General features: G+C 40.3%; 1 protein-coding gene across 3 annotated transcripts in view; it reads right to left on the bottom strand.

Moving 5' to 3' along the window:
* Positions 1 to 3,613: 3,613 nt before the first annotated feature.
* The window catches only part of gria3b (glutamate receptor, ionotropic, AMPA 3b), an 83,054-nt gene continuing 60,802 nt past the window's right edge, over positions 3,614 to 25,865 (bottom strand). Inside the window, exons 10-16 of one of the 3 annotated variants that reach the window (XM_038699979.1) lie at positions 23,949 to 24,155; positions 21,345 to 21,718; positions 20,602 to 20,800; positions 12,398 to 12,645; positions 8,603 to 8,717; positions 6,919 to 7,166; positions 3,614 to 5,424 (exon numbers count right to left, since the gene is read on the bottom strand). In XM_038699979.1, the coding sequence (XP_038555907.1) occupies positions 6,921 to 7,166; positions 8,603 to 8,717; positions 12,398 to 12,645; positions 20,602 to 20,800; positions 21,345 to 21,718; positions 23,949 to 24,155 (1,389 nt within the window). In that variant the 3' untranslated portion in view covers positions 3,614 to 5,424; positions 6,919 to 6,920. Of the gene's footprint in view, positions 5,425 to 6,918; positions 7,167 to 8,602; positions 11,616 to 12,397; positions 12,646 to 20,601; positions 20,801 to 21,344; positions 21,719 to 23,948; positions 24,156 to 25,865 lie in introns of those variants that run through there. The other 2 variants (XM_038699978.1, XR_005442005.1) reach the window with 2 other exon arrangements.

Consider the following 25,865-nt stretch of genomic DNA (forward strand, 5'->3'; position numbering starts at 1 on the left):
TTAGAGGTGGTGGTAGGCAGATTGTGTTTCCTTCAGACAGAGCCAGGCTAGCTGTTTCCAATCTATGCTCTAAGCTAACAGTAGTAGGCCCTATCAATCTTCTGATCAAACTCTCCACCATTAAGCAAACAATATTTCCCAAAGTAAAATAATTATAACTCCTCTTGTGACTTATTAAGGAAATGTGTATTATAAATATATGCATTAATAAAGTATTTATTTATTTATGAATACTTCTGCCCTCCATGGCAACTGAGCAAACTCCATCTTCTGATAAAGGCCACTAGATGTGGTTGAAAGCTCTAGAAGACATCTAGTATGTGGGCCTTAGTTAAGAATTATGAATTCTTTTTTTTGTGTTAATAAATGTTTAGCAACATGTGTAATCATATATCATTCAACATGATTACATCCTTTGTGTGTTTATTGCATAGTCTGCTTATAAATTCTAGTGTTACCAGGGTTTTGTATTTGTGAGGTTAAGCACAAGTGGCACATGTAGAGAACCTCAGCACAACTATGATTGCCTTTAATCAGACAGCAGTGTTTCAGATCTTACTGTCTGTCCCCCAGAATCCAAGAGCCAAGGCGTCTTACACTAATGATTTTGCACCAGTACTAAAACTGAGAGAAATCATCACTGCAGAGGAAGAGATACCAATTTCTGCACAGAGCCCCAACAATCAATAATGTAGTGCAGCCGCAAGATATTTTGTGTTTTGAGCAGCAGGGCTCAACATCTTCCATAAAGCCTCCCTGAGCACAACTTTCCCTCTTTTCTTTTGGATGGAAATGAGAGAAATCATGACCTGAGGTATGACTGAGGCAGGATGACTAAAAAAACTAAAAAAACACTGACAATATGTAATGAAGCGAGTGTCTGAAAGTTTTTTTCTTCTGATCCACTGCTACATTCGTGAAATTTTCGAAACCATGTGCTTTGTGACGTGGGACCTTACCCTGGTTTGAAGGGTCCGTTTGACAAATTCACCTGCAAAACACTAGAGTTTAATCACAAGTGCACAAGTGTACACAGGTTCATGTCTTATTGTCTTATCAGCATGTAGCTGCAGAAAGCTTGAATTTGTTAGACATGGCACTTTTTATATTTGGAGCTGCTACTTGCATACATGTGGTCTGCCTGTCAGCTTGAGCGAGCCTTGTCATTCTCATCTGACCCACTCTCTTTGAGGTGTTTTTTTGATGTCAGGGCTACAATTGGCTGTGTGCGTTTTGTATATTGCAGTACTCATTCTCTATTAACTCAAGAGCATGAATCTGCAGTGCACAAAACTCCCATGAGGACAGCTGTCTCAGCAGATGCTGGAACTGGCGCATCTATTACCCAGTGATCACACTGTTTTTAAAGTCGAATCATCGAGTCTTGCCCATTCAGGTTTAGTCAAACAGTAACAGGATCTCCTCTTGCTATCTGCATGGTTTCTGTGAGTCACACCTGCATTACTCACCGTCTGGAGAAACTTGGTTTTGCATAAATGGGAGACACGGCAAATGCACGTAATGATGTTAGAAGAACGAGTTGTGGGCCACAGTTCATGTAAAGCGTTATCTCTTATTCAGTGCTAATGGCATTTGTGTGCTAATATTTTTTTTCTTCATTGTTTCAGTCATGCCCTAAAGGCTTCACATATGAACTCCATGTGTCCTCTCTCTAACATCTCAGTTGTCTTTGCAGTGATTAAGCAACAGAATCAACAGCAGAGGCAGAATTTGAAAACAGGGGAAGTATGGCGAACAGATTAAACAGCTGTGAAACGCTGCTTATCCAAAAAGTCCATACAAAAAAATAGTATAATATATAATATTTATGATACAGTCTTTGAACTGTGTTTTTGGGTACATATTTGGGAAGCTGATCAATGTCAACTGAACGTGAATGTCAAGTGCAGGTCTCTCCAGGTTCACTTGAAGATAGTTGAAGAGCTAAAGTGGAGAAAAGAGGGAAATGGAACAACTGTGTTGGAATCTGATTTATTCATTGTGTCCTTGGAGGGAGAGATAGGGTGAAAGACTGCAGTACTCTGCAAAGTGAGAGAGCTAGTGAACCAGAAAGCTTTTTTTCCCTGTGGCTGTAATCAAAGCATCCTCCCAGTGACACGTCTTCCTTCAGCCTTTTGAGTTTTCTCTTTCTTTCTTTCTCTCTCTCTCTCTCTCACACACACACACACATGCACGCGTGCGCACAAACACACGCGCACACTCACACACGCACACAGACTCTTTCTCCTCTTCTCTCATGCGCACACACATAACCATGTTCCTATGAGTGGCAGAATCCATGTTAGATCAGATTAACTTTCACAGCCAAAGGCCCTAAGAGGCAGCTGGCCTATAGTCGCACAGTTCGAAACATGTGAGAAGTGTGCAACAACACAGAGGGGATGATTAGTTGTCCTCTAGTGGGAGCAAATCTGCTCTCCTGCTCTTGTGATTAGATTAACGGTTCCTTTCGTTGTGTCACTTTCTGAATGAAAGGCCTGCTTGTTGCCTCTTTGTTTTTTCCTGTCCTTGCAGCATCAACACCGCCACTGTGTTGCAGTGTGTGATAGGTGAGTTAACTAATTCCAGAGAATAGTCTCATGAGCATCATGTACTGCAGTGCAGTGCCATCCTCGCGGACCACTCCCCCATGTTGTCTTGCTCCTGTTTGAAAGCAGTCCAGGCATAACAAAAGACAAAAAAAGGAGAGGTAGAGAAGCAAAGGAAGAACAAAAAAGCAATATCCTTTCAAGCATAGTCAGAAATTGGTTGTTTGGATCATACAGTAGCTTTTCATAGCGTTAGTCTGTTCCACAGGACTGGTGCAGCGAATAAATCCTGAATCATAGTGTCTGCATCCAAAAATGAAAGAAAACACTGGTATTTTGCCATGTTTGTTGGATTTGTTATGTGAGCTGTGGCAGACTGGATCTCTGGAAGGAGGAATTCATTTTAACCACACAATGCAGACCCAGAGACCAGTAAAATGGCACAGACTGTCTGGGCATCTATTGAGCATTGTGCTGATTTACTGCACATGCGAGAATTTACACCGTGGGAATAAGCAGGGTTTAAACGATTAACTGTCCCTTTGCTGTATTTACTTAAGTGAATCCTGATGAAAATGTCTTCCCTAAAATATAGTTTTGAAGCTTAAAACTTGTGCTGGAATTATAAGTGACACACTATCCGTGTGCATTATGTTTTGTACTTGGTGGTTATAATAATACATTATTGATTGTGTCACAAAGCATCTTATAGAGAGAGAGAGAGAGCGAGAGAGATCACATGCCAGATGAAGCTGTCAATGGACCCCTCAATCAGTGTATGCAAGGCAGGAGAGCGAGAGTGAGGCAGATGGTGCTTACTATTGATCCAAAACATGCACGCTCACTTCCACTGACTAACGGCTCAATATTGGACCATTATAGGAAAAAGTCCTCTCTTTGTGTATTTGTCTGCAGGGGGCTGGTCAGGCTACTGATACACCACCAGCGACTGCTGAGATGTGCCCCTGTAACCCCCCCGCAGGCCACAAAATCATCCAGTGTTTCTTTCAGCGTACGCAGACTCAAATTGTGTTAGCGAAATGACACGAACCCAAGACACAGGACTGTTTCTGTACACTTTATTTACAAAATGTATTAAAATTCTCTGTACAGCGCCTCACTAATGAGGTTCAGCAAATTATGCATGCATCTCTTGCTCTTTTGTACCCACTACTATGCCTGGCGATTTTTGCTGATGCAGAAGGTGAGGTGTTCGAAAAAGAAAAAGGTGAAACTGATTTACAAAAGAATATCCAGGGCTGGATTTCTAACGTTAACCTAAGGTCAGCTTGTGAGTAGCAGAGCTCGTCAAGCATCACTGATTTGACATGCAATTTCTTTGAAAAATAAAAAAGAACCTAAAATAAAATAAAAAGGAGACTGATCTTTCATCGTGTAATATAAATAATTCTCATTTATCTGAATGTACACATCGTTCTCAACTCATTCTTTATTTTTCTCTTCAAATTATCAGTTTATTATTCTTTAAAAAATAAAAAATAAAACTACCCACCCATAGTTTCAGGTGATTAGATAATTATCTTCCTAAATCCTATGGAATCACAGTATTTTTGAAGAAAAGAAATTATTACAGCAATATGGAAATGTGCTAAGCTTCAGGACTCTCCCTGGTATAACCTTGTATAAATCTATTTTCCGTTGTAGTCGTATATTTTTCATTTTCATTTACTAAGTGAAGTCACCAAACACTGTAATGCTCATTAAAGGATATCAAATTAAAAGCAAACCACAGCTCATTGTAAAATGTGCAATTGTTAAAGTAAATGGTAAGGTAATCCAAAATACTACAGTTTAAAAGCCATTACTGTTATCCTTTAATTGGATTGCAGTTAATCTACAATTGAATTACCCTTTCTGTTTGGTCTTACTTTCATGTACAGAAGACTTGGATGACTCGAGACTTCAGGGAAAGACTGTTTGGAGCGACGCACCTTAACAAGTCAGTACTATATTTTACAAACTGTAAATTGCAAACAGAATTTTTCATTTTTCATTTTTTTCATTTTTACTCAACCATGAATACTTTTCTTTACACACTCTTTGTCATACAAAACACACTCTTGGCAGTATTGGACGTGCGAATCATGACCTGGTTCTGTGGTGCATAAAAGCCAAACCAGATCATTTTCTCATCTTCATGAGTCCCATCAAACGTTCAGGAGACAGTGGCAGCAGCACCAGAGTTTAGAGTACAAACAACACACTCATAATTGTTTTGGGTTGAATGGCGTTTCGCTCAGTGAGATCAATCTGTCTTTTAAAACAAGTACAAGGTCACCATAAGTGACTTACAGCAGTATAAAAGCTATTGTCTAATAACCAGTGTCTTACAGTGCACTGAATAGTTCTAATAAAATTATTTGAACACATATAACCAGTGAAAATCTGGCAGCAGAAGGATGAAGAGTAATCTGATCGTATTGATTACAAGAAACCAATTAGACACCTGTCATGTAAGATTTGTCCTCTTTCTGGCACTTCAAAATGTGCTTAGGGTTGCAAATGATGGCTTTAGTTCTCTCATTCATTGTAGCGTGTCTAATGTATTATATATATATACATATATAATACATCTACATTTGTAATCACTGCACCACTCTTCTGTTTTGTATGAGTTTCAAGCAAAAAAGCAATATCATTGTGAATGAGTTGCATTGATTGGACTCAGAGTTCCATAAGGCACTGAGAGGAGGGAACCGCATCGGCTCTTCCCGTGACCAGTCCAGTCGTGTCGTCATTGCAGATTATCGTGCCGTGTCTGAGAGGATTTGGCTTGGAGCTCAATCCCCGCGATCCTGTCCTGTCATAGATGTTTAGTCACAGTTGTAAGGGACAATGGAAATGTTTCCTAAACCTGTGTCAACATACAGAGCAGAAGCAAACATGGAAAGAGTTTAGGTTTTTAATATATGATTGTATGTGTATGACTCATGGTGGGTGAAAATTAGGAAGTTGACTTTAAATTTAGTTTGCCTTTAAATTATGTTGCTCTGTCTAACAGCTGTACTTCTGTAAACGGACATGACACACTTTGTTTAACAAGAAGCAACAGAACACATGCAATCAATCCAATCAAATACAAAACTCACAATATTTAACAGTGAACTCATCCAGAACTGCTGTATAGATAAATTTAGCATGTTCTCACTTACCTCTAGTGGTATTAAAGGGCACTTGAGTTTTTATTGGAACTAACTACCTAGTTTTTAAAGCTGCATTAATCAATATTTTTATATTAACAATGTCTTAAATGATTACATGTAATGTGACTGAGGTCACTCATAGTGACAAACCCACGGAGAAGCTCTTCCCCTCAGCCCTGTGGAGCATTTTAGCGTCTTTGAGCTTGTGGTTTTGGTTTTGTGTCTCGCAACTTTACTGTTTTGATTCAGCCTCAGCAGGCAGCTGTATTGGGCTCTGTTTTCAAGCTCTAAAAACTCCCAGCCCAGTTCAAAATAAGAGATATTATTAGCGAGTAGTTGGTGAACATGTTTTATAGCATAGCTACCTAACATTAGGTGGACATAAAAACAACGCAAATTAATCTTAAATCAGAATTCAGACCAAATCAGGCGCTTCCCCTCCATCAGAGATGGCGTAGGTATGCCAGAAAAAAATGCAACAACCCCGACATCACACTACAGTGGCCAATCTGTCGATCAGACTGGTCAAATTGCTCCATAGTCAGTCTGAAATATCACTGAAACCAGGCACTATCCCGGAGGAGTTCATGGACTAAACTATGATACTTTCCCAGTGGTGTCCTCGCTTGGTTTATTTCGTGTACCCAGCTTTGATGTCTGGCTTACAGTTTATGCTGAAAAACAGCAATACCAACAAGCTTCTTTTGGTTTGTTTAAATTTGTTTGAGAGCAGTGGTGTTCAAGCGACCTAGAGTGTGAACGAGGAGAGGGAGCGCCAGTGGCGAGGCTAAATACCCTTTGTGGTAAGACTAAAAATCTGACCGGTCAAAGATCAGATTACAATCAGAATAAAACACATGCTCAATTTTTACACAATGCAAAATAGCTCTATACAGTAGTTCTATGACAACGCACAGTTTGTGTATCTAACTTGCTTAGATTATGTGTTGTAGCCTTTGTGTAGCCTGGTGCACTATCCATGCAGCTATATGTTACAAGGCATAAACAATATCTCAGAGTTTTGTATTTGAGTGGACATGTGTATTCTGTCGTGGCCAACATGACAACCATAAACAATTTCACAAGCAGCAGCTTCACAACAACACATACAAATAAATAATTTACTCCAACAGATATGACAGGGAGCTAAATGATTCATCTCCCACATTGCCCGAGTGTGTGCACAGTGAGGAGAGGTGACGTACCTCTAGATCTTAACACTCTCGGTTCCGTATACGTTATAGCCTTCTCTGTATGTGGCAAAGTTCTGGGTGTTGGTCGGGGGAGCCGGCTTAAAATTCTGGGCATTCTTGGCCAATTTCAGCCGTTTGGTTTCTTGCCGTGATTTATAACAGAACTCTATCAGAGCCACCATCATGGCCAGCCCCAGCCCTCCAACCAGAATATAGAAGACACCAGCCACATTGCTTAGGCTGAGAGCACTTGTCTTGTCCTGGGGGAAAGTGAATAACAACGTTAAGAGTTTTGCAGTGGAGCAAGGGCAGCAGAATAAAACGCAGCCTGCATTCTTCATACTGAGCCTCACACTGTCTTGACTTAAAACTGCTTTAGTAAATCATCATACTATCTATCTCACTGTTGCTACATTTGGCAGAGTATGAATACTAACTGCTACAAGCAACCAAAAAATTTAAGATGTAATGAGGCAATAAGGCTAGAATTTCAAACTGAACTGATTTCCCTACAGTTGTCACAAAGTTGTAAGGAACTTCAGACTGCCATAGTCAAACCATTCTCCACTAAGGAGAAAGAAGCCAACTCTTAATGGTCTGTCTGCTGGTGAATGTAGAGCTCTCCCTTCCCTACACTACATCTATGTAAAATGGCTTCTGCTCTTGACCATGTTAGGAAGCTGGTCAGTATCGCATAGGTCGATAGCTCTGAAAATCCCTATCTTTATTTAATCCTCTTAGCGACTTGTACGTATAACTCTCATGGCAACATTGTCATACAGTACAGTCAAATTCATAGTAGATGAATGAAAGCTCCATTAAAGTTAAAAAAAAAAAAATCACTAAGGATCAAAACCATTTTGCTGCTGCTTACCTACCAAACATATTCATTAAAAATTTGTTCATTAGAGTTTTACTATTTGCAGTTTAACCCTATGAGTATGGCGATATCATAAAGCTATCTAGCAACCCTAACGTGTAATCTGAGGCTTTGACGGTATCTCAGAGGGTTAAATAGTGGGTTTATTACATTCCGCAACTTCTTGTAATGTGCAAACAGAGCCTCTAACCTCAACTCCGAGCAGCCACAAGATTTAGAGGACACCCTACGGCGCTCTCGCCGCTTAGAGAAGTTGAATTTGAGTAACTCATTACAATAAGAGGCTTTGCTTGTTCATCACACCACAGGAGGCCAAAGAATCTAATAGACACATCTCGATGCAAACTAGTAACAACACAAATAAATCAAATTTTCATTAACAGTTTGGTAAATAGAAACAGCAGCATAATGGTCAAAGTATCATGAATGTCAAGAGTGAAAATGAGCAAAAGTAGCATTTATCAACAACTGTTAACTGCTGTGATTCAATTCAAAAGGTGTATCTGAAAGGCAATTTCCCCACAGTGTTATCATTACAGTTTTCACAAAAAAAGAGAGTCTCTACATTTTAAATTGCATCAAAAAGTGTCTCATTTCTATGGCATAAAAGACAAAAATGACTTGGGGAAGCAGTGCCTTGTGTTGAAGCCACATATAAACTGTGTTACAGTTTTGTGGCAGAGACTAAAAATAGAAAATTATGTGTAGCAAATGAACAAAATGTATACTATAGATGTTAGAGAAGTCTTGTCTTGCATATGAACAATACGTCAAAATGCAATTTGGAATCAGTACAAAAGACCTGCAGCGACTGACCTTACTTCCAGAGTCCTTGGTTCCACATTCACCCTTATCGTACCACCATTTGTTTTTCAGCTTGTCTAAGATGCCTTGTTCACTGAGTTTCAATACTGCAAGGTTTACAGGAGTTCTTCACGTGGGAAATAACATAAATAACATTATATTATGTTATTTTATGTTATTCAACTTTTAAACTACTACATACTTTACAAAGCGATAAAGCAGGGCACCTGGCTATATCAACATCACAGATAGCAGGCATTCTACCTATTACCTTTATAACCCCTAGTCTAAAGCCAGGACCTACCCATATCGCTTTGAGTAATCGGCAGGCGCTGTTAACAGGGCGACGAGCAGGTACTGAGAGCACAATCTGCAAGTCTGTGGTTATTAAAAAGCATTGGGGTACATTTGTTTGGGGGAAGGTAACGGATCACAGGGGCTTTTTGAACAGCATGTTTTTCATCAAGTTCAGTCCAACAAGAACTCTGTCTTAACAAACAGAAAAATCTAAGCGATAGACACAGCCTTTCCATTTTCACAATATCTGCTTAATCTTGCGATGGCTAATATTATTGTCACCAGCATTACAACAATCAATTCTGGAGGTATTACAACCAATTTCATATCCAAGCAACTATGCCCAAAAGTGAAAGCTTAATTAATTCTTGCGTGTTCTATTCCGACATATCGCTAAGAAAACCTTATCTTCCAATTATGCCAGATTAGTGTCAGATGAAGTGTGTCCTAACAAAACTGCACAGAGCTGCAGGACTAAGCTCAAAAGTATCAGTGGAATAATTCCTCTCATATTTGCCTGCAGCTGCATAATGTAATGTCTGACACAGCTGTTTCTTGCCGCTTGATATCTCTGGGAGTTATATCATGACACCAGAATACTTAATGTAAATATAAATTATCATCGTATTGTGTTGTGCTAAATTACTTCAGGAAAAAAAAAACAATTGTAAAGGCTGGATAAAGATCACATTTTGCAGTCATAATGTAACAGTGGCTTGTTTGTGGCTCTGGTCAATCTCTATGTGTGAAAGTAAAAAAGCAAATCTGAAGCAAAGACAAATAGTGCATTGATAAATGAGTGGCCTGACTACTCCCTGGGAAAAATGTCCCCCAAGGGGATCCCTGCAATGCATAATGCACTGAGAGAAGATTAAACCACTGTATATCCCTCATAGCCAATCTGGAGAAACGGACTGTGAAGACCAGACCATTGTCTTGGCTGGGAGAGACATTGATTAACAATGCAATTACCCTGTAACATGCTCTATGTCTGAAACTCAATCAAGGCTGCACTGTGTTGTGCCTGGGGGCAGCAGAGAGCAGTGTTAACTGTGTGTGAGTGGGTGTGCATGATTATGTGCAACTCCTGATGTCTTTTGGAACACGAAACTGTGAGCGGGACAGCACCGAGCGATGCGCTGCTTGGAACAGAGAGCTCCAGGCAGCATTATTCCACCTAAGCGGGCCTTTCCACTGAGTCCTGGGGAGCCAAAACAACCCAGGAAACAGAGAGACAGTACATACCTGTGCGTGATAAAAGATCGATGACAGCACAAGAGACAGGTTCTTTCAAATAGCTCCTGAGCATGAGCTCCCAGTAGCACAGGGAGGCCTCCTGAGCTCGGTGACAACAGAACATAGCAATGTTAGCAATGCAAACATCGAAAAAGGGTGACTTGAACCCTTTTCAAAAAATAACTGTTGGCATCTAGTAAGACATTGTTGGATATGTGATTCATGCAGAGTCTTGTGGTGATGCTGTTTAAAACAAGTCTCACTGCAGCTTAAATGTTCATTGTGGTCAATCCATGACAAATGACATTAAGAGAGTAATGACACAATCTGCAGACCATGCAGTTTGTCCGTAATACAGCCAATTTACTGAACTATATAATCACATGCGTGCTGACAGCATCATCTGTCATTAAACTGACCTGCACTGTAATGAATAAAATGCTAGAGCCATATATGTCATCTAGAGAAAATAGCTTCATGGCACATAATCTAAGTGGCATTACACTAAGTTGTCATTGTTGAGTGGGGTTTCACACTTTGCACCATTAGCTTCCATAATGGAAAAATTATTCATAATTTGACCACAGAAGAAGAGTGAGAGATCTGATCGTCAAAAGGGTCACGGCTGGGTTATTAAAGAGTTTGGGTAGGAATTAATTAGAATTCTCACGTTTGCCTGCAATGCTTAGTCCCCTCAAGACGCCGCTGTTCCCCTTGCTTTCCTGTCGGCCTCAACTGAGCAGCCATTTTGAGGTTTTTTTTTGCTCTCGGCCAGTGTCATGGATGTGAAGCAGCTGTGCGGCGAAGTACTACAAAGCCATGTATTTTAGATTGTTAGCAAACTTCACCTTCCGGAGGGAAGGCTGGATGTTACAAACTTTTCAATTTAAGATTACTGGCAAACTTCAATAACAATGCGCATGAATTCATCAACTGGTTTTACTCAAACTGTGAAAGCGAACTAGACAACATCCTAATATCTGAGACTGGATGATCTGCCCTACACACGTGTAAGGGTGAATAAATAGAGCTCAACCTTTCACAACTGCAGGGCAGCCACATTCACCTAATAGTGGCCCTTTTCTGAGAATTTCCAACTTCAAAGTTTGTCTAAGGCGACAAAAACTCTTAGACTTTGCTATGTCTATGAACATCACAGTCAAAAACCACAAATATTGTTTTTCTGTTGGTTAAGCAAAGGCTCCTTAGTTTGATCTGAGCTGTCTTGTCAGACTGGAAGTTAATTTGGTAATCTGCCGTGGGGCAGCAGCAGGTTGGTTGGGGCGGACAGTTGGTTTGGTTATGGTTGGGTTGTTTTAACAGCCTTGCCGATTACTCTGCACTATGGTACCCGATTGTGGTGACATCGAGGCTGACCTTGGAGTCACCTCCCCCGCTGCCGCACTCTCCCTTGTCGTACCACCATTTGTTTTTCAATTTGTCCAAGAGGCCTTGCTCATTCAGTTTTAAAACTGCCAGGTTAACAGCATTTCTTGAAACGATAAAACATAACTTGTAAGAAAATGCACAGGTCCGTGAGAAATCTAATGCAAAGTAATGATTGTACTAAGCATCATAATGATAGGTAATGGTAGTGAGACTACCACTGTCAAAGCAGGGGCTTAAGCACAGACTATCTGTTAATCAGAATGGTCTACGAAAGGACAAATTGTTTAAGAATTTAAGGAATATGGATAGATAAGAAAGGCTCATATAAGGTAAAGACAGTGTTAAATCTTGGAAAAGGTGGCATGAAGGGTTACGTAGTTTAGAAACTGAAGTGTGCGGGATGGGGACACTTGTCATTGAGAAGAAAAGTAACAACAACAAACATCATGCAATTAACATTCGTCACAAGTGACAGCGCAGCTTTTAAAGGCTAAATTGAAAAACCATTGAACTGTTAAATTAAAAGTGACAACACAACAGTCAGGTAGGACAGCACACGGGACAGAAGGAGAGATCGAAGGAGAGAGAAAAGCAACAGTAAGAGAGACATAAATATGAAATGATTGTTAGCTTTAGCCTTGTTATCTGGATTTGATTCCTCTACTAGAAATGTGCAACTATCATCATATATATATAAAACAGAAAAAAACATTGATTATCATTATTTAACCTTTGTATCCAAGTGCATTGAAAGGCATACTACCGTTACCTCTGTGTCCATAAAAAAAACAAGAAGAGGAAGAGAAGAAAATGACAACAGGGGGACATCAGGGTAGGTGGAATACTATAACAACATGGAGAATATTGTTATATTATCCCACCCACCTTAATGCTGAGCCTTTGGGCGTCGCCACACCGTATCCCTTCGAGTCGAGGTTCCCGCCCACTTTCATGGTGTCGCATGGCTTCCGCTGCTCGATGTACTCGTTCATGGTGGACTCAAGGAGGAAGGCGAACTTGCCTTTTGACTTTCGTACCCGGGCTACGCCATCGGGTGTGGTCTTAACAAACACTGAGGGTTCAGCGGACTTCATGTATGACCACATTTTCTCATATACTGCTATTTTGGACCGCTGTGCAGAGAAAAAAAAGGAGAAGAAAAGTAGTTAGACACCCAAAAAGTCATATACATTAGTGGATTTTGTAGGATTTTTGTGCTTAATGATCACTTAATTTAAACTGGCATCATGAAGTATTTATAGACATCTCGGAAAGCGGCAGTGTGATATCTTTAAATACTTCCAGAAAATGTAGCTGGTGGACTTTTACAAGATCATGAAGTACAAGAATTTACAAAATCCATTTCTCTTCATCAGCAAAATGTACTCTTCAAATATAATGCAGCGGCTTGAGGCTCAAATTCAACTCAAGTGTGAATGAGGATCAGACACTACCTGGACAGTACAAATGTCATGCAAACTGGGTTTTAGTAAAAATACCAGCATTCATGGATTTAACTTTTGTAATGGTGAACTGTGGGTAATTTGTATTTATTTATTCATAATTTATATGGAAACTTGCAAAAGTTTTGGACCAATCTCTCTGGCCTTAATTTAACTTGTAGAAGTTATTACAGTCATTAATTTCAACAACACTGTCCTTAATATAACATCGCGACTGTGACTCTGACTCAGAAGTAATGCACATATGAAGCAAGAGAAGTGCACAAGAAAGAGGGTTACACAGGCACAAGGCGACCCATCACAAAGTGACACAGATGAGCATTCTCCCAGCGCCTGAGGGTCAGGCTTAGCGAGCCTGTAAAATCTGTGGGTGTTGAGCGCTATCTATAATAAGCATCAATTTAATTATTCAATGCCGCTGGATTTATTTTGGCATAGGCATTTCACACTTTGAACAGATCCTGGTCCAAGCAGTGATGAGCCAGTTCCCGAGTGGCTCTGTGTGTACTGCAGACTGGATCCCACATAAAAAGTATACTTTCTTTCATTAAAGGCCAGAGAAAGACGAAGGGCTTGGATGATTTTCAAGAACTGGCTGAATCAAAAGATCTACTGTCAACCAAAGGGTTTGTGTGTAGAATATGGACAAGCTGTTGATGCACCATGTCATGTCTGTTTTTCAGTCTTCAGTTTAGCAAAAGTAAAGTCTTAAATGATTATTCATCATTATCATCAATTAATTCATTAGCTATCAGTTACCTGATTGGCATAAAAAAATAGCAACTACATTTATAGTTAGATAATGAGTCATTTGCCAAGCAACAAGACTACAGCCATGAGTCTACAGCCACAGTAGCAGCTCTGTGAGGCACTGCTTGGAGCTAAACGCTAACAGCATGCTAAGATGTTTTAAAAAGACAATGCTCACATGGTGATGTTGTGCAGCTACAATTTACCATTTTCACCATCTTAATATACCACTTATGCAGGTATTCATAATAAATAATGCCCAAAATGAACACAATTTAGCTACAGCACTTTTTAGCTAGCTAGCCAGAAATGCCACACATTTGCTGCCTCCTACTTCGGAGATGTTTTCTCTGGATTTTTACTCTTTAGATTTTTGTTTGTTGCCTATTTGTTGGACAAAACAAGCAACTTTAAGAAGCCAGCTGAAAATTGAGATGGTCATTTTGTCCATGTTCTGACATTTTATAGACTAAATGCACTTAATTGAAAAAAATGCACAAGTTAATTGATAATGTAAACAACTGTTAGCTATAGTGCTGGTTAACATGTCATACAGACTACTAGGAAATCTAGAAAAAAAGTAAAGATCATGTATTGTAAAGCTCTTTACTGAAAGTTGAAGATAAATTTAGTTAATTAACTGCACATGGACACTGAGGTCTGTGTCTTTGCATGTCCAAACATACTGAGCAGTACACAGACTCATCGCTGTCCTAAACGGGTAAAAGCTCTCTATACATATCCATATCAAATGCATTTCTATAAACAACAGCATTAACCTTGACCTAATGAAAGTGCTTTACTGGCTTTATGTAATCATATAGAATTTGTTTCAGGCATCTGTCATAGAGCATCAGGCCAAGGGTGAGGATGAGATGAGACAGCAACACAACACAAATTAAAAAAAGTCTGCATGATGAATGTTCTCTGCTCAGATGAAAAAGCCTTGAAGTGCCTTCAATTTTAATGCAAATACAATAGCTGGGTGGGTAGTCAGAGTCAGATGTTGTGTTTTTGTTGACAATCTTCGTAAATGGGTTCAATTTGCATGTGTCAGACATCATGGAAAGGACACTAGTTTGGAAACTCATCTGCTCGGCAGTGGGGAAGCTCCAGACGCCTCCTCAAATGAAAAGAAAAGAATGGATCTGGGCATTGATTACTGACGACAGAGTGTGCTGCCTCAGTGCTTTATGAAGTCAATTCATCAATATCAGAGCGGAGACAGAGTGCGACCAAAACCTAAATAGGCCGATCCCACTGCAACTAAAGTCACCAGTGAGATGCTTAAGGCAGATTCTAATAGAGAGAGAAAAACAAACCAGATACTGTGAGAAAGTCCAGCAGCGAAAGAGAGATATTTGATTATTGACTGCTGGCACACAAATATGCAGACACACACATGCAGTACACACACGCAAACACACCATAATGCATTGAAAGCCTATACTCTCATCTCCTTTAAAATGTAATCATTCACATTCCAGTCTATGGTGGTCATTTAAAATTCAATTAGGGAATAATGACTTCAAAAGTCCATCATCAATGAGCAGACAATTTGTTGAGCAATCATATACTGCCATAAATACAGCTCTACACATGTGGCTCTCCTTCACACCATATAATGGCCCTTTGAGAACATAGTGCTATATTCTAAATGAGCTTCTAGGCAATTAGAAGGGAGTGGCTACATTTGAAAACTATCCTGCAAAGCAAAAAGAAACAAGATTCTATGTTGGGTAACTTGCAAACGGCATAACCCTCTTCCTTTAAATGTCTTCAAATTATATTAAAGCAATCATAATGTTGCTCTGTTCATAATGAAGTACCTACTGTATATACTCTATCTCAGCCAACCCTCCTACCGAAGCGCCACTATTACATGATCTGTGTAGATGTTGCTCCTGAAAATCTGTCAAGAAGCAGTGACTTTCCTGCTGTCTTGTAATAATCATAAAAGAAAACTCAGGTCTGTCATTCCAGGCTGGTGACCTAAGAGGAATAAAGAGAGCAGGACTTGCCTTTAGCAAGATGACATTAGAGTGAAGTCAGAGGAAAACTGGTGTGTGCTTATTATTCTTCTGGGGAGAAGTCACCAAATCACATGCAGATATGAAAGCACAAGCACTCAGGCGCACTAATGCATGCACATACAAATGAGGTTTTCATTTGAGCAGGGGTCGGCAATTAGGTACAAGCATTGACCAGTTATTTGTTTTTCAATGAGGGGCTGACATAGTTTTATAGAGGTGGTGGAGACTCAAGCCTATAATATTTTTTTTCTCTTAAAGTTGCAAAAACTGATTTTTGGGGTACTTGGGGGCAGCAGAAACAAGCTATAAACACAACACTGATCTATTATCAACATTTAAGTTTATATGATGATCTTGACTATTTACACAGCTGCTAAATGCGTTACTATGTTCATCAGCTAGCAGCTAATTTTGTCTGTCTGCCATTTGGTGCTAGGCAGGTAGCTAGCAGTTTCATTTTTTCATGTAAACAGCTGCATGGAGCAAGTAAAAATGACAGTATGAGAATAAAATGTATCTATATAATGTTTTTGGATTATGTCTGAAGGCATTAAAACCTACCCACTAATACTTCAGTGCTAATTAATGACTTGTAAGCTAATCCTTTTTCTGTGTTGACTACAAGAGTGGAGATTTTCTTGCTATGGTTATCCACATTTTAATAATAATAACAAAATATAATAAACATTAACCTGCTTCAGTTATCATAAATTAAAGTACTATTGTTAGAAATATGCTAAAGCTGTGCAATTAAAATGGTATTTAAATTTACAAGGTACATTTAGTAAAAGAAGGATTATATTATTTATAATGTATGTATATTTGTTACAAGGTTATGTCTATTGAGATTTACATTAACTTTGAATTTACATTGTTTTCTACAGTACAGTTTAAAAAATAATGCTAAAGCTTTAATGCAATACCTTTATTTTCAACCCAAATATTTTTAGTGGAGGGCCACATTTGACCCAGAGGCCACTCTTTGCCTTCCACTGCCTTACAAGATAAAAGTATTGCTCTCTTAAACTGAAACAGGCTACCCTGTAGGTAGGCTGTCTCTTTGCAGTCTAGAGATGAACTGCATATTGGCAAGAAAAATTTAAACCTTTAAAGGCTTCAGTGATGCAGTGAAATGGACAGAAAGAAAGACAAAAGATTTGCTTTAAGGTATTTCCAAAAATCATTAGTAAATCTCAAGATTGGAGATTTTGTGTTCTAGAAGTCTCCAACAATATCATTAAAATGTCAGAGAAAGGACAAGTGATTAAAGCTCAAAGTCAAAGAAATTGCACTCTCCATTCTAAATAACCACTTAATCTGTATTAATTCTGAGTTATGCAACATTTCCAGACCTCTGTCCACTGCCCTTCGAACTGCAGCCTGTTTTTTATTCTTCCTTTGGTGTTGCAGACTGCTTTCATTATGGCCTCTCCCACATACGCTTCACTGCTTGTGCATCTAAATGCCATCTCCAAACATCCACCACTACATTTTCCTTCTACTTTACTTCCCTTCCATTTTGTTTGTGGACATCACCACTTTCCCCCAATATCCTGTATGCCAGGACTATCTGTATCTCAAGTATGCAGAAATGAAAGTTGAGGCTCTGGGGGTGTACTTTGTCATTGAAGTGCCACATGCTGCGCCCTGAATACCAATGGCTCGTCTTTGATGCTTGTTGCTGGACTCCAATAGCTCCTCTCGCGCCTGCTGTGGCTGCTCATCTAAAGTTCGACAAGGCCCTCTGAGGACAGCACACTCCCTCAGAGGTTACGCCTATCTCGCACTAGTCTATCATCACTTTTGTCAGCTTTCTCTTTTATGCAAACAGGCTCTAATCTTTATAGGAGCCTCCCCTTCACTCAGCGCTGTACTGAACCACGTAGTGACAAGAGCTTGGGGAATTGTGTCACAGTGTGCTGCATATGACTGCAGGGCAACCTAAGGATTTCTTGTATAAATCTCCTTGCGAGCTCCTCTTCATGCAACCCTGGCCTAATGCAGGTCTGCTCTGTATAAAAAAGCTACTTATTAAACATTGTGTTGGACCATGAAGAAGCTATAGTGTCTGTGGCACAATAGCTGAGACGTGAAATTGATTTTCATGCTTAGTATAATGCATTGGTGACTGCACTCAAGCTGTTGTTCCCATCTCCACTACACCTGCAGATCAGTAAGATGCATGATGTTTGCTACTGGGGCTTTGGGTAATGTATAATCTTTTGTGGGGAATGGAAAACAATGCTGTGGTCTCATTTCTCTGCGCAATTATCATTCTTTCATTGTTACGCTGTTTAATGAGGTGCATGATGGGACAGCAGTGTGGTCGTCTTTGATGGTCTCACCCGGGTCTTTACACGTAATTAAACAGCCACATCAGCCTATTTTATCATCTCAGTCATTATTACCATCCAGCTTCTCCTTCAATGTACATTTTAAAAATGTAACCGAGCCAAGCCTTTTGAGGATGGCCTTGTCTGTACAACCCATCATTTTATAATCATCCAAAACACAAACATTCAACTGACTGTATAAAAAAGAGCCATGACAGGAATCAATGTCATGAAACAAGTCATGGTGGTGCAGTGGCACATGACAGCTGCTATTTTGAGGACGAGCAACACAAAGCTCGCAGCTATCCCCCATTGTCTCAAGGTAAAGCAACAGACAGGCTGGAGACAGAGGAGTAGAGGCTGCCCAAACAAGCAGAGCAGTCTGGGGAAGAAGAGCCAAGTGCGGGTAGATCTGCAGTGCCAAGCGCCTGGGGGCATTCGGGCTTCCACTGGGCACGTCGATGGGCTCCCAGGCCAGCTGTCCTAGTTGGCTGTGAGCGGCAGAATCAGGACTTTCTAAGGGGGATCTACTCTAACACCTCTCTCTTTGAAAATTCCTCTATAGCCTCTCCCTCATTCCCACCACCAAATGAAGACACACACGGTGATGTGAATACTGTCACTGTCAGGCAATGAGCCATATGTCCAAACTGTCCATTTTTCAGGAGCTCAACAAAACAGCCTTGGAGGAATATCTTAAACCGCAGAAGATGATGAGACAGTTTGACTGATTTGAAAACATGGAAACCATCAAAATGAGAATTAGAGGGATTCTTAGCTAATTATCCCACATTCATGTTACCGTGTCTTATTTTTTGCTTTCTGCTTAGGAAGGGAGCAGAAAAAAGCATTTTACAAATGCACATTATTACTGAGTTAGTTCGACTTGTCAGGCAACTTTGTAAAATAACCAGGTGAAATCATCAAAAATTTAAGGCAGAGGGTGGCAGAGACGATGACATATGTCTTGTTTGAAACATTGGACTTGATTTAAAATTTCCAGCTGGCTGATGCCGTATGGGTCTAATTAAGCCCGAATGTATTTCCTGAAAAACAAATCAGAAATAGCATTTTAGTGTGTTTTTTTCCCCCTTGTCAGCCCTCTACAGCTTTAATTAAAAGTCCCTTGGAATAGCGGTTCACACATGTCATTTCTTGTTTGAGGACACAGCATACAAGAAAAACTGCGCCTCCCCGGCCACCTCTCTGATTGTTCCACCAGCAGACCTGTGGTGTCTCCATTGACAGGCTGAAAACCTGATCTGTAATTGGCATCCATCATGTCTGTGACACAAAGACATACTGTATACTGTATATACAGCCGAACAGCATCTACGATGAAAGGAAAAGTGATGACAAGCTTTGTGAGGTGTTGTATGGAGAGAATAAAGTGCTGCTGTCATGTATCATGTGCCATTTATTCCAGGATATCACTGCATACAGCCTTTTACAACCAGCTCCTAAGAGCGTACAGCCCTGAAACAAAACTCTTTAAAATATCAAACTGCCGACTTTATCTTGTCATTCTCTGTCTGAAAAAACATGGATTTGATTTTGCATTTTGTTGTTCTGAGCAATTCAACCCAGGGGTAATACAAATGAATTGTTCTTTCTGCCAACAGGCTGCAGCTGTGAAGCATATGAATTGTTTCTATCCTGCTGATGAGTAATGAGGGAGCGTAAGATAAAAGACTGTCATATTGCCTTTTCGTCATCACAGGCAGAGTGCTGTTTCATTAATTCTTTTCCAACTTATTGCTCTGCAAATGCAGAGGAACGGACTGGTGATGTAGCCACGCCACAAGCTAAGACATCTATGAGTTTCACAGCAGAAGGTTGATAGCCTTAAAGACATGCAGTGCTGTTTAACTCCTGCATAGTGAGCATGTGGTAGCCGTTCAGGGTCTAATATACTTTCGCTTCAGATTTTAGTTAATTTATGACTTAATTGCCAGGCTAGTCCCCCATGCCGACAGACATATTGCTTATTCCATCTGAACCGTCTTACAGACTGCTCTCTTTGACCTACAGGGCTCTTCTTCATCAGGTCCAATTTGCCAGGAATGGCCGGCAAGCTAATTATATTTCATGAGCTGACCCTTCTGAGTTTGAGCCTGATGTGGCTGCTTTGATTAGCCTCCTGTTTTTATCACCTCTGAGTCTTCCACGTTGTTATCACACTTTCTGCTGACAGCCCCAGTGCCTCAAGGTTGCACACTGCAGTACAGCCGCATAAATTTCACGTTCATGTCATAAGAGTTCAAGAACTGCCTCTCTGTCAACATGCCTCATTTGGAGCAATCTTGTGTGGGTCAAGAGTGCTGTACTAAAAGTACAAAATAGAAAAGCTGCTAGGAAGAGTTTATCAAGGGCATTACACAAAGTAGTTTTTATGGTGTAAAATATTTAGGCCTTTGCATGTTTTGGCATTTAGCTCAAAGCAAGAGAGCCACTGGATTAGTAAGAAGCTGTGTGTGTGTGAACGCAAAGCATTTTCTGATACTACTCACCCTAAAAAACTCCTTTGTGGAGCCTGAGTCCAGAGTGCCATATGCTATCTCTGTCTGTTTGGCCAGATCTTCGGCACTTTCTATAGGAGAGACCATCCTCTCCACTGTCAAGAAGGCAGCCAGGTTGGCTGTGTAGGAGGAGATGATGATGAGGGTGAAGAACCACCACACACCACCGACAATACGGCCCGACAGAGATCTGTAAGAGGGAGGTCGATGACAAGGAAACACAGAATGTAATTACATAGTGGCATGTGGTGCTGATCAGCCTGCTAAGATCTACCAGTTGTGTTTAATATATCTAATTGCATCGGTCATCAGAATTTCCTTGTAAATCAACATGATACTGTGTCAGAACTCTAAAACAGCACATTTCCAAGGAAAGTGGTACACTTTTTTCTGTTCTCTAATCAAAGTCTTTAATTGGCTGTGAAACAATCCGGGTCAAAAGCTCATTTCATAGCCTGCAGAAAGTATTGATGAAACCATTTTGGTGATGATAGTTGCAGCATACAAACTGACAAACTTAATTACACTTATGATAGCTGCAATAAATGTGAAATGAGTTTAGCTTCAAATAATGAACACCTGAACCAAGAGGACAGAAAATAATGATGCTTTAGTGACTCTGTGTACTTATCAAGAACACATCTCATCACTTGCTTTTGAAAACATTTCCATAGCAGTATTTATATCTACTGTCCTCTGCTGTCCACTCCTGGTGTCTATAGGAGCTAACCCACCTGGGGGAGATGTCACAGCCCTGCTGCATAAAGGCGCCCAGTGAGAACCAGAGGGAGTTGAAGATGCCAAAGTCATTGGGAGGATCCGGGGGTGTCTGAGGGTCTTTGGTCTCGTCCTGTTCCTCGAGGTTCCACTCATAAGGACTGAACCGACTGACCAGGAACAGGACCACGCTCACCCCAATATAGGCAAACACTATACACATCCAGATCTCATAGGCCAACGGGTCCAGGAAGGAGAATACGCCGGGCTTGGACTTTTGCGGCTTCTTTATCATAATGGAGATGCCCAAGCTCATAAAGGGCTTGGAAAAGTCTATCACCTCCTCTCGAACCAGAGTAATGGTGAGAGGTGCAACAGCTATATCTGCTCTCTGGAAACAGGGACATGCACAGCAAGCATTAGTCATGACCTGCATAAAGAAATGGGTCATTTCATGTATCATGTATATGTGAAAGACTGGAGCTGGAGAGGGAGAATAAAACAATGTTGTTATCACACATTTTACACATGATTAGAAGAAATAAGCCACCAGCGTTGACACTTGAAGGCAGGCTGAAAAAAAACACAGAGGAAAAGCAGTGTGACATTTGCATTTGCGCAGTGTGACCTGGGATGTTAGCTAATACATCTTAGATTCAAACTGCAAAATTAATCAGACATTTTTACTGAAATGTTGCCACATTGGGAGGTAAAAGGGAGAAAAAGCTCATAGGCCACTGCAAGACTTTCAGAGAGACAGCTTGGAAAAAATCCAGGCAGATGGGTGTTTGAGTCATGTTTGACCAAATGCTTCCTTAATCAGGACCCAAGGGGGAAAACTTTTCAATTCTACATTTCTGTAAAACAAGCAGTTTTATGCTACACCTTGTTACGAGACTCTGGCTGTTTCAATAACTCTTCTGCTTACATTAAAATTACATTTTCAAAGACAGTAGTGAGATGTCTGACCTCGTCATAACAAGTGTAACCTTTGTAAATAAATGGCTTCAATTTAAACAGCAGAATGTACAGTAAAGATGTTGCTGTACACAAACAAAATCAGCAAGCCACATGTCATTCAGAAGACTGGATTTCCCAAACACAGCTTATTCTGGCATTAGTTTTATTTTTTTAAATTTTCCAAGCTGTTTCTCTTTATCTAACGCCTTTGCTCTGCTGCTTCAATCACATTATGTTATCAAAACACATCCATGGAGGTGGTGCTGCCTTTTTAGAAATCACAATGGGTTTCTTTGTAAAAGCAGAAGAAAATAATTAATCACGTTAGACAGTGTTACTGCAGCTAGTGTGTGTGTGATTAATTAAATAACTGCTCCCCTTCAACGGAGCAACTCCTTGAAGGGCAGTTCTTTGTATCATGCCGTATTGTCTTTTTTTATGTCAAAATTGAGAAAACATTGGATTGAAGCAGCGCGAAAATGTTTCTTACAAGGTCAAACTAGGAGCAACACAAATAGACCCAATAAACATGACTGTTTTCTTTACCCTGTCAACACAACACTGTGAAGGGCTATAACCATTTAATCCCCGTGCAGGCGTAAGCAGCACTCAATCAATGGTGAGGGAAACAAAGCAATAAAGAGCAGCCTCAGGCCTAACCTTTAAAAGACAACTAAAATCAAATTAATTTACCGGTCAAAAGGTCAAAATGTACAAAACTATTAGTCTCGGCCCACCTGCTGTAAAATTACAGGCCTGGAAAGACTTGACAGCGATGTGATTGGGATATTTTTTTCCACGTTCCATCTGCAGGGAGTGGACTTTTCCCATTTGAAAGATAATTTGGTGGCGATAGCACATCAAACCAAGCAATCTCTCAGGCTGATAGTTGGGAAATTGAACAGATGAGGAAGCCTAACCCTCATGCATTTTGTATTTGGCCCCGGTTCAACTATTGTGGCCTCGGAGAAAGGCAAGAAAGGGATGGGGGTGGGGGGAGGGGGATTTGGAATGCTTGACGTGCTGCGAGGGCCTGAGCGCTCTGTCAGATGTAAAACACGGCATGACCCTTCCCTAATGTGAGAGGTTCAACCTTTATGGGGCACAACACATATGGATCTTGTTGTTTCAAACCGCAAACCACCATTTAGCTGTTGATTCGAAAGCAGATTTTCTCAGCTGTGAATTTACAATGTGGCAATATTCATCATACACATCAAACATTGGACATAATTACACAATCACTTCAAAGGGATACAATCTTTCATTCATCAAAGTGATTACAGTGTGTTTGCCACATGGACTCATTGTTTTCATGTACCTACCTCCGTTTCGACTGTAAGAGAGAGAGAGAGAGAGAGAGAGAGAGAGCTTTCTAGGCTAAGCAAGAAGGATTAATTGCAATGAACAGCACTGAGAAATGATTTCATTTTCTCCGTCTCAAGATGATCACCAACTCCCCAATGCTTGAGGCTGCATATGACAAATTCACTCACAGCTGAGCTTCCTGAGACAGCATTAGACTTTGAACATGTGCAAGAGCTGATGAGTTCACAACGGGTTGGTGATAACCTTAAGACAGAAAAATGAGATCTCCTCTCATGTTGAAGTTCCTTGCAAACTGTCATGTAATCAGCGAATTCAAGGCTCCCAGTACTCACCCCATAGACCAGTTCACCCACCATCCCGTTCCACGTCTTGGTCTCTGGGTCTCGGGCTCCGTACTTCCCATCCATTACTATAGACAGTTTGTACTTAATTCCAACATGTTTGGCAATCTCAGATGCTAAATCGACGCAGTAGCCTTCATATCTGTCATTCCCATCCAGATGCATATAATTTTTCTTGTACATCACATAAGGAGCTTCCTGTTGATTCAAACACACGCTGGTTTATTCACTCCCATGCCCTAGCACACATTCAGTTATACAGAAATATGCATACATGCACTCATATGTGCCCGTGCACTCACACACGCACACCTACACCTACACACACACACATACACACACACACACACACACACACACACGCACACAGATTCAAATATTATAAGCTGCTAAATCCACATCCATGCAGTCATGCATTCACAGATGATGCCCCACGAATGCACAAATATACAACGATAACAGCAGCGTGATCATGTGGTCACAAGCCAGCAGACACCAAGCCCAATGCACCCAACCCATTCTAAGCCTAAGGGTGCAACTCTGTGGCATAATAAAGGAGGGTTAAGGCAAGGAAGAACATTTTTTTTCCATTTCTGTAGGAGGAGACAGGAGGCCTAAATGAGATTTAAAAGGGTTGGGAGTCATCGGTAGGCAAGGTGTGGGTCAGCTCAGAGGCAGGTGGGAATGGGAATGGGAATGGGAATGGGTTTCATAAGTAAATGCCAGTGACAGGAGAGGGATCAGAGAGTGCCCATAGTATCTCAACATATTCAAGCACATTGCACCAATGCGCAGTTAAAGGTTGTTTCATTCCCAAAAAATAAGTAAAATAAAATAAAATAAAGAGCTGTTATTTGCTATCAAGAAAAATGCACAAAATCCTCCATAAATAAAATAATTACATCAGGAGAGCAGGAGCGTGCTAGGTTTCCTCTCCTTTTCAAAACGCTGGTGCATCTTGTCTGTTCTCTTACTGAGCACATCATCATTATCAAACAATAGGACTGCTCAGGAGAGCAGGCATTGTCAATACAGCCACACACAATTGGAGTGCAAGTAGGAGAGCAATGGTTTGTTTGTTCTGTGCTGAATGTATCCCCTCACCTTACAGCCATCAAGTGTTTCCCTCCTGTTAACACATGACTGTATTTCTCATCTGGAGACGTTAAATGTTTCCTTTTGCTATGATGCCAGCTTATGCATTGGAATACAAATGAAATCTAACTGTGCATAAATACCAGAGATCCTTATCACACTTATTCTTTTTTCATTTTAAAATGTTTGCTTGCAGAGAATGAGGTACTGCACCAGGTACTTATAATGCCATTACACAGTCAGTAAATACATTTGCAATGGAAGCTATCCAATAAGCCTAAAACAGTTAGTTGAGTAAATACAGTTGAAAATAAATACATCTAAGATATTTTGTTTGTTTATCATACTTTGGTCTGGCAAAAAAGCCCAGAAAATGATCCTTCCTAAATCACTGACTGGAAGTTATACTTCAACACAGAACACATGTAGGAGCAATACAAAATAGATTGGAGAGGTGATAACAAGGAAAAATACCACACCTTCTTATCCCTCCTCCAATACTGTTTATTTTGCTTTGCCCAGCTGGAGAAACCATTGCAGAATCATCCTCTAGTCATTCTTCGGCCAGTCTATCCCAAGTGTCATTGAACATTTACTTGATGAGGACAGACAGGCCTACTTACGTATGCGTTTGTATGTTTTTTTTTTTTTGTAATTGATGGGAGTCAACCATTATCATTTATACCATTATTGTGATGTCACTGCTACGACAGGCCACTGAAGTATGGAAAATCAAAATGCTTTGACACCCACACGGATACAGTTGAAACACTCCCCCGTGATCGGACCGACTGTTTCAACATGTAGTGAGTG

This window comes from Micropterus salmoides, unplaced genomic scaffold (genome assembly GCF_014851395.1).
Source record: "Micropterus salmoides isolate LMB-PRFRI ecotype aquatic unplaced genomic scaffold, ASM1485139v1 Ms_hic_scaffold_5, whole genome shotgun sequence".
In the NCBI taxonomy this organism is placed as follows: Eukaryota; Metazoa; Chordata; class Actinopteri; order Centrarchiformes; family Centrarchidae; genus Micropterus; species Micropterus salmoides.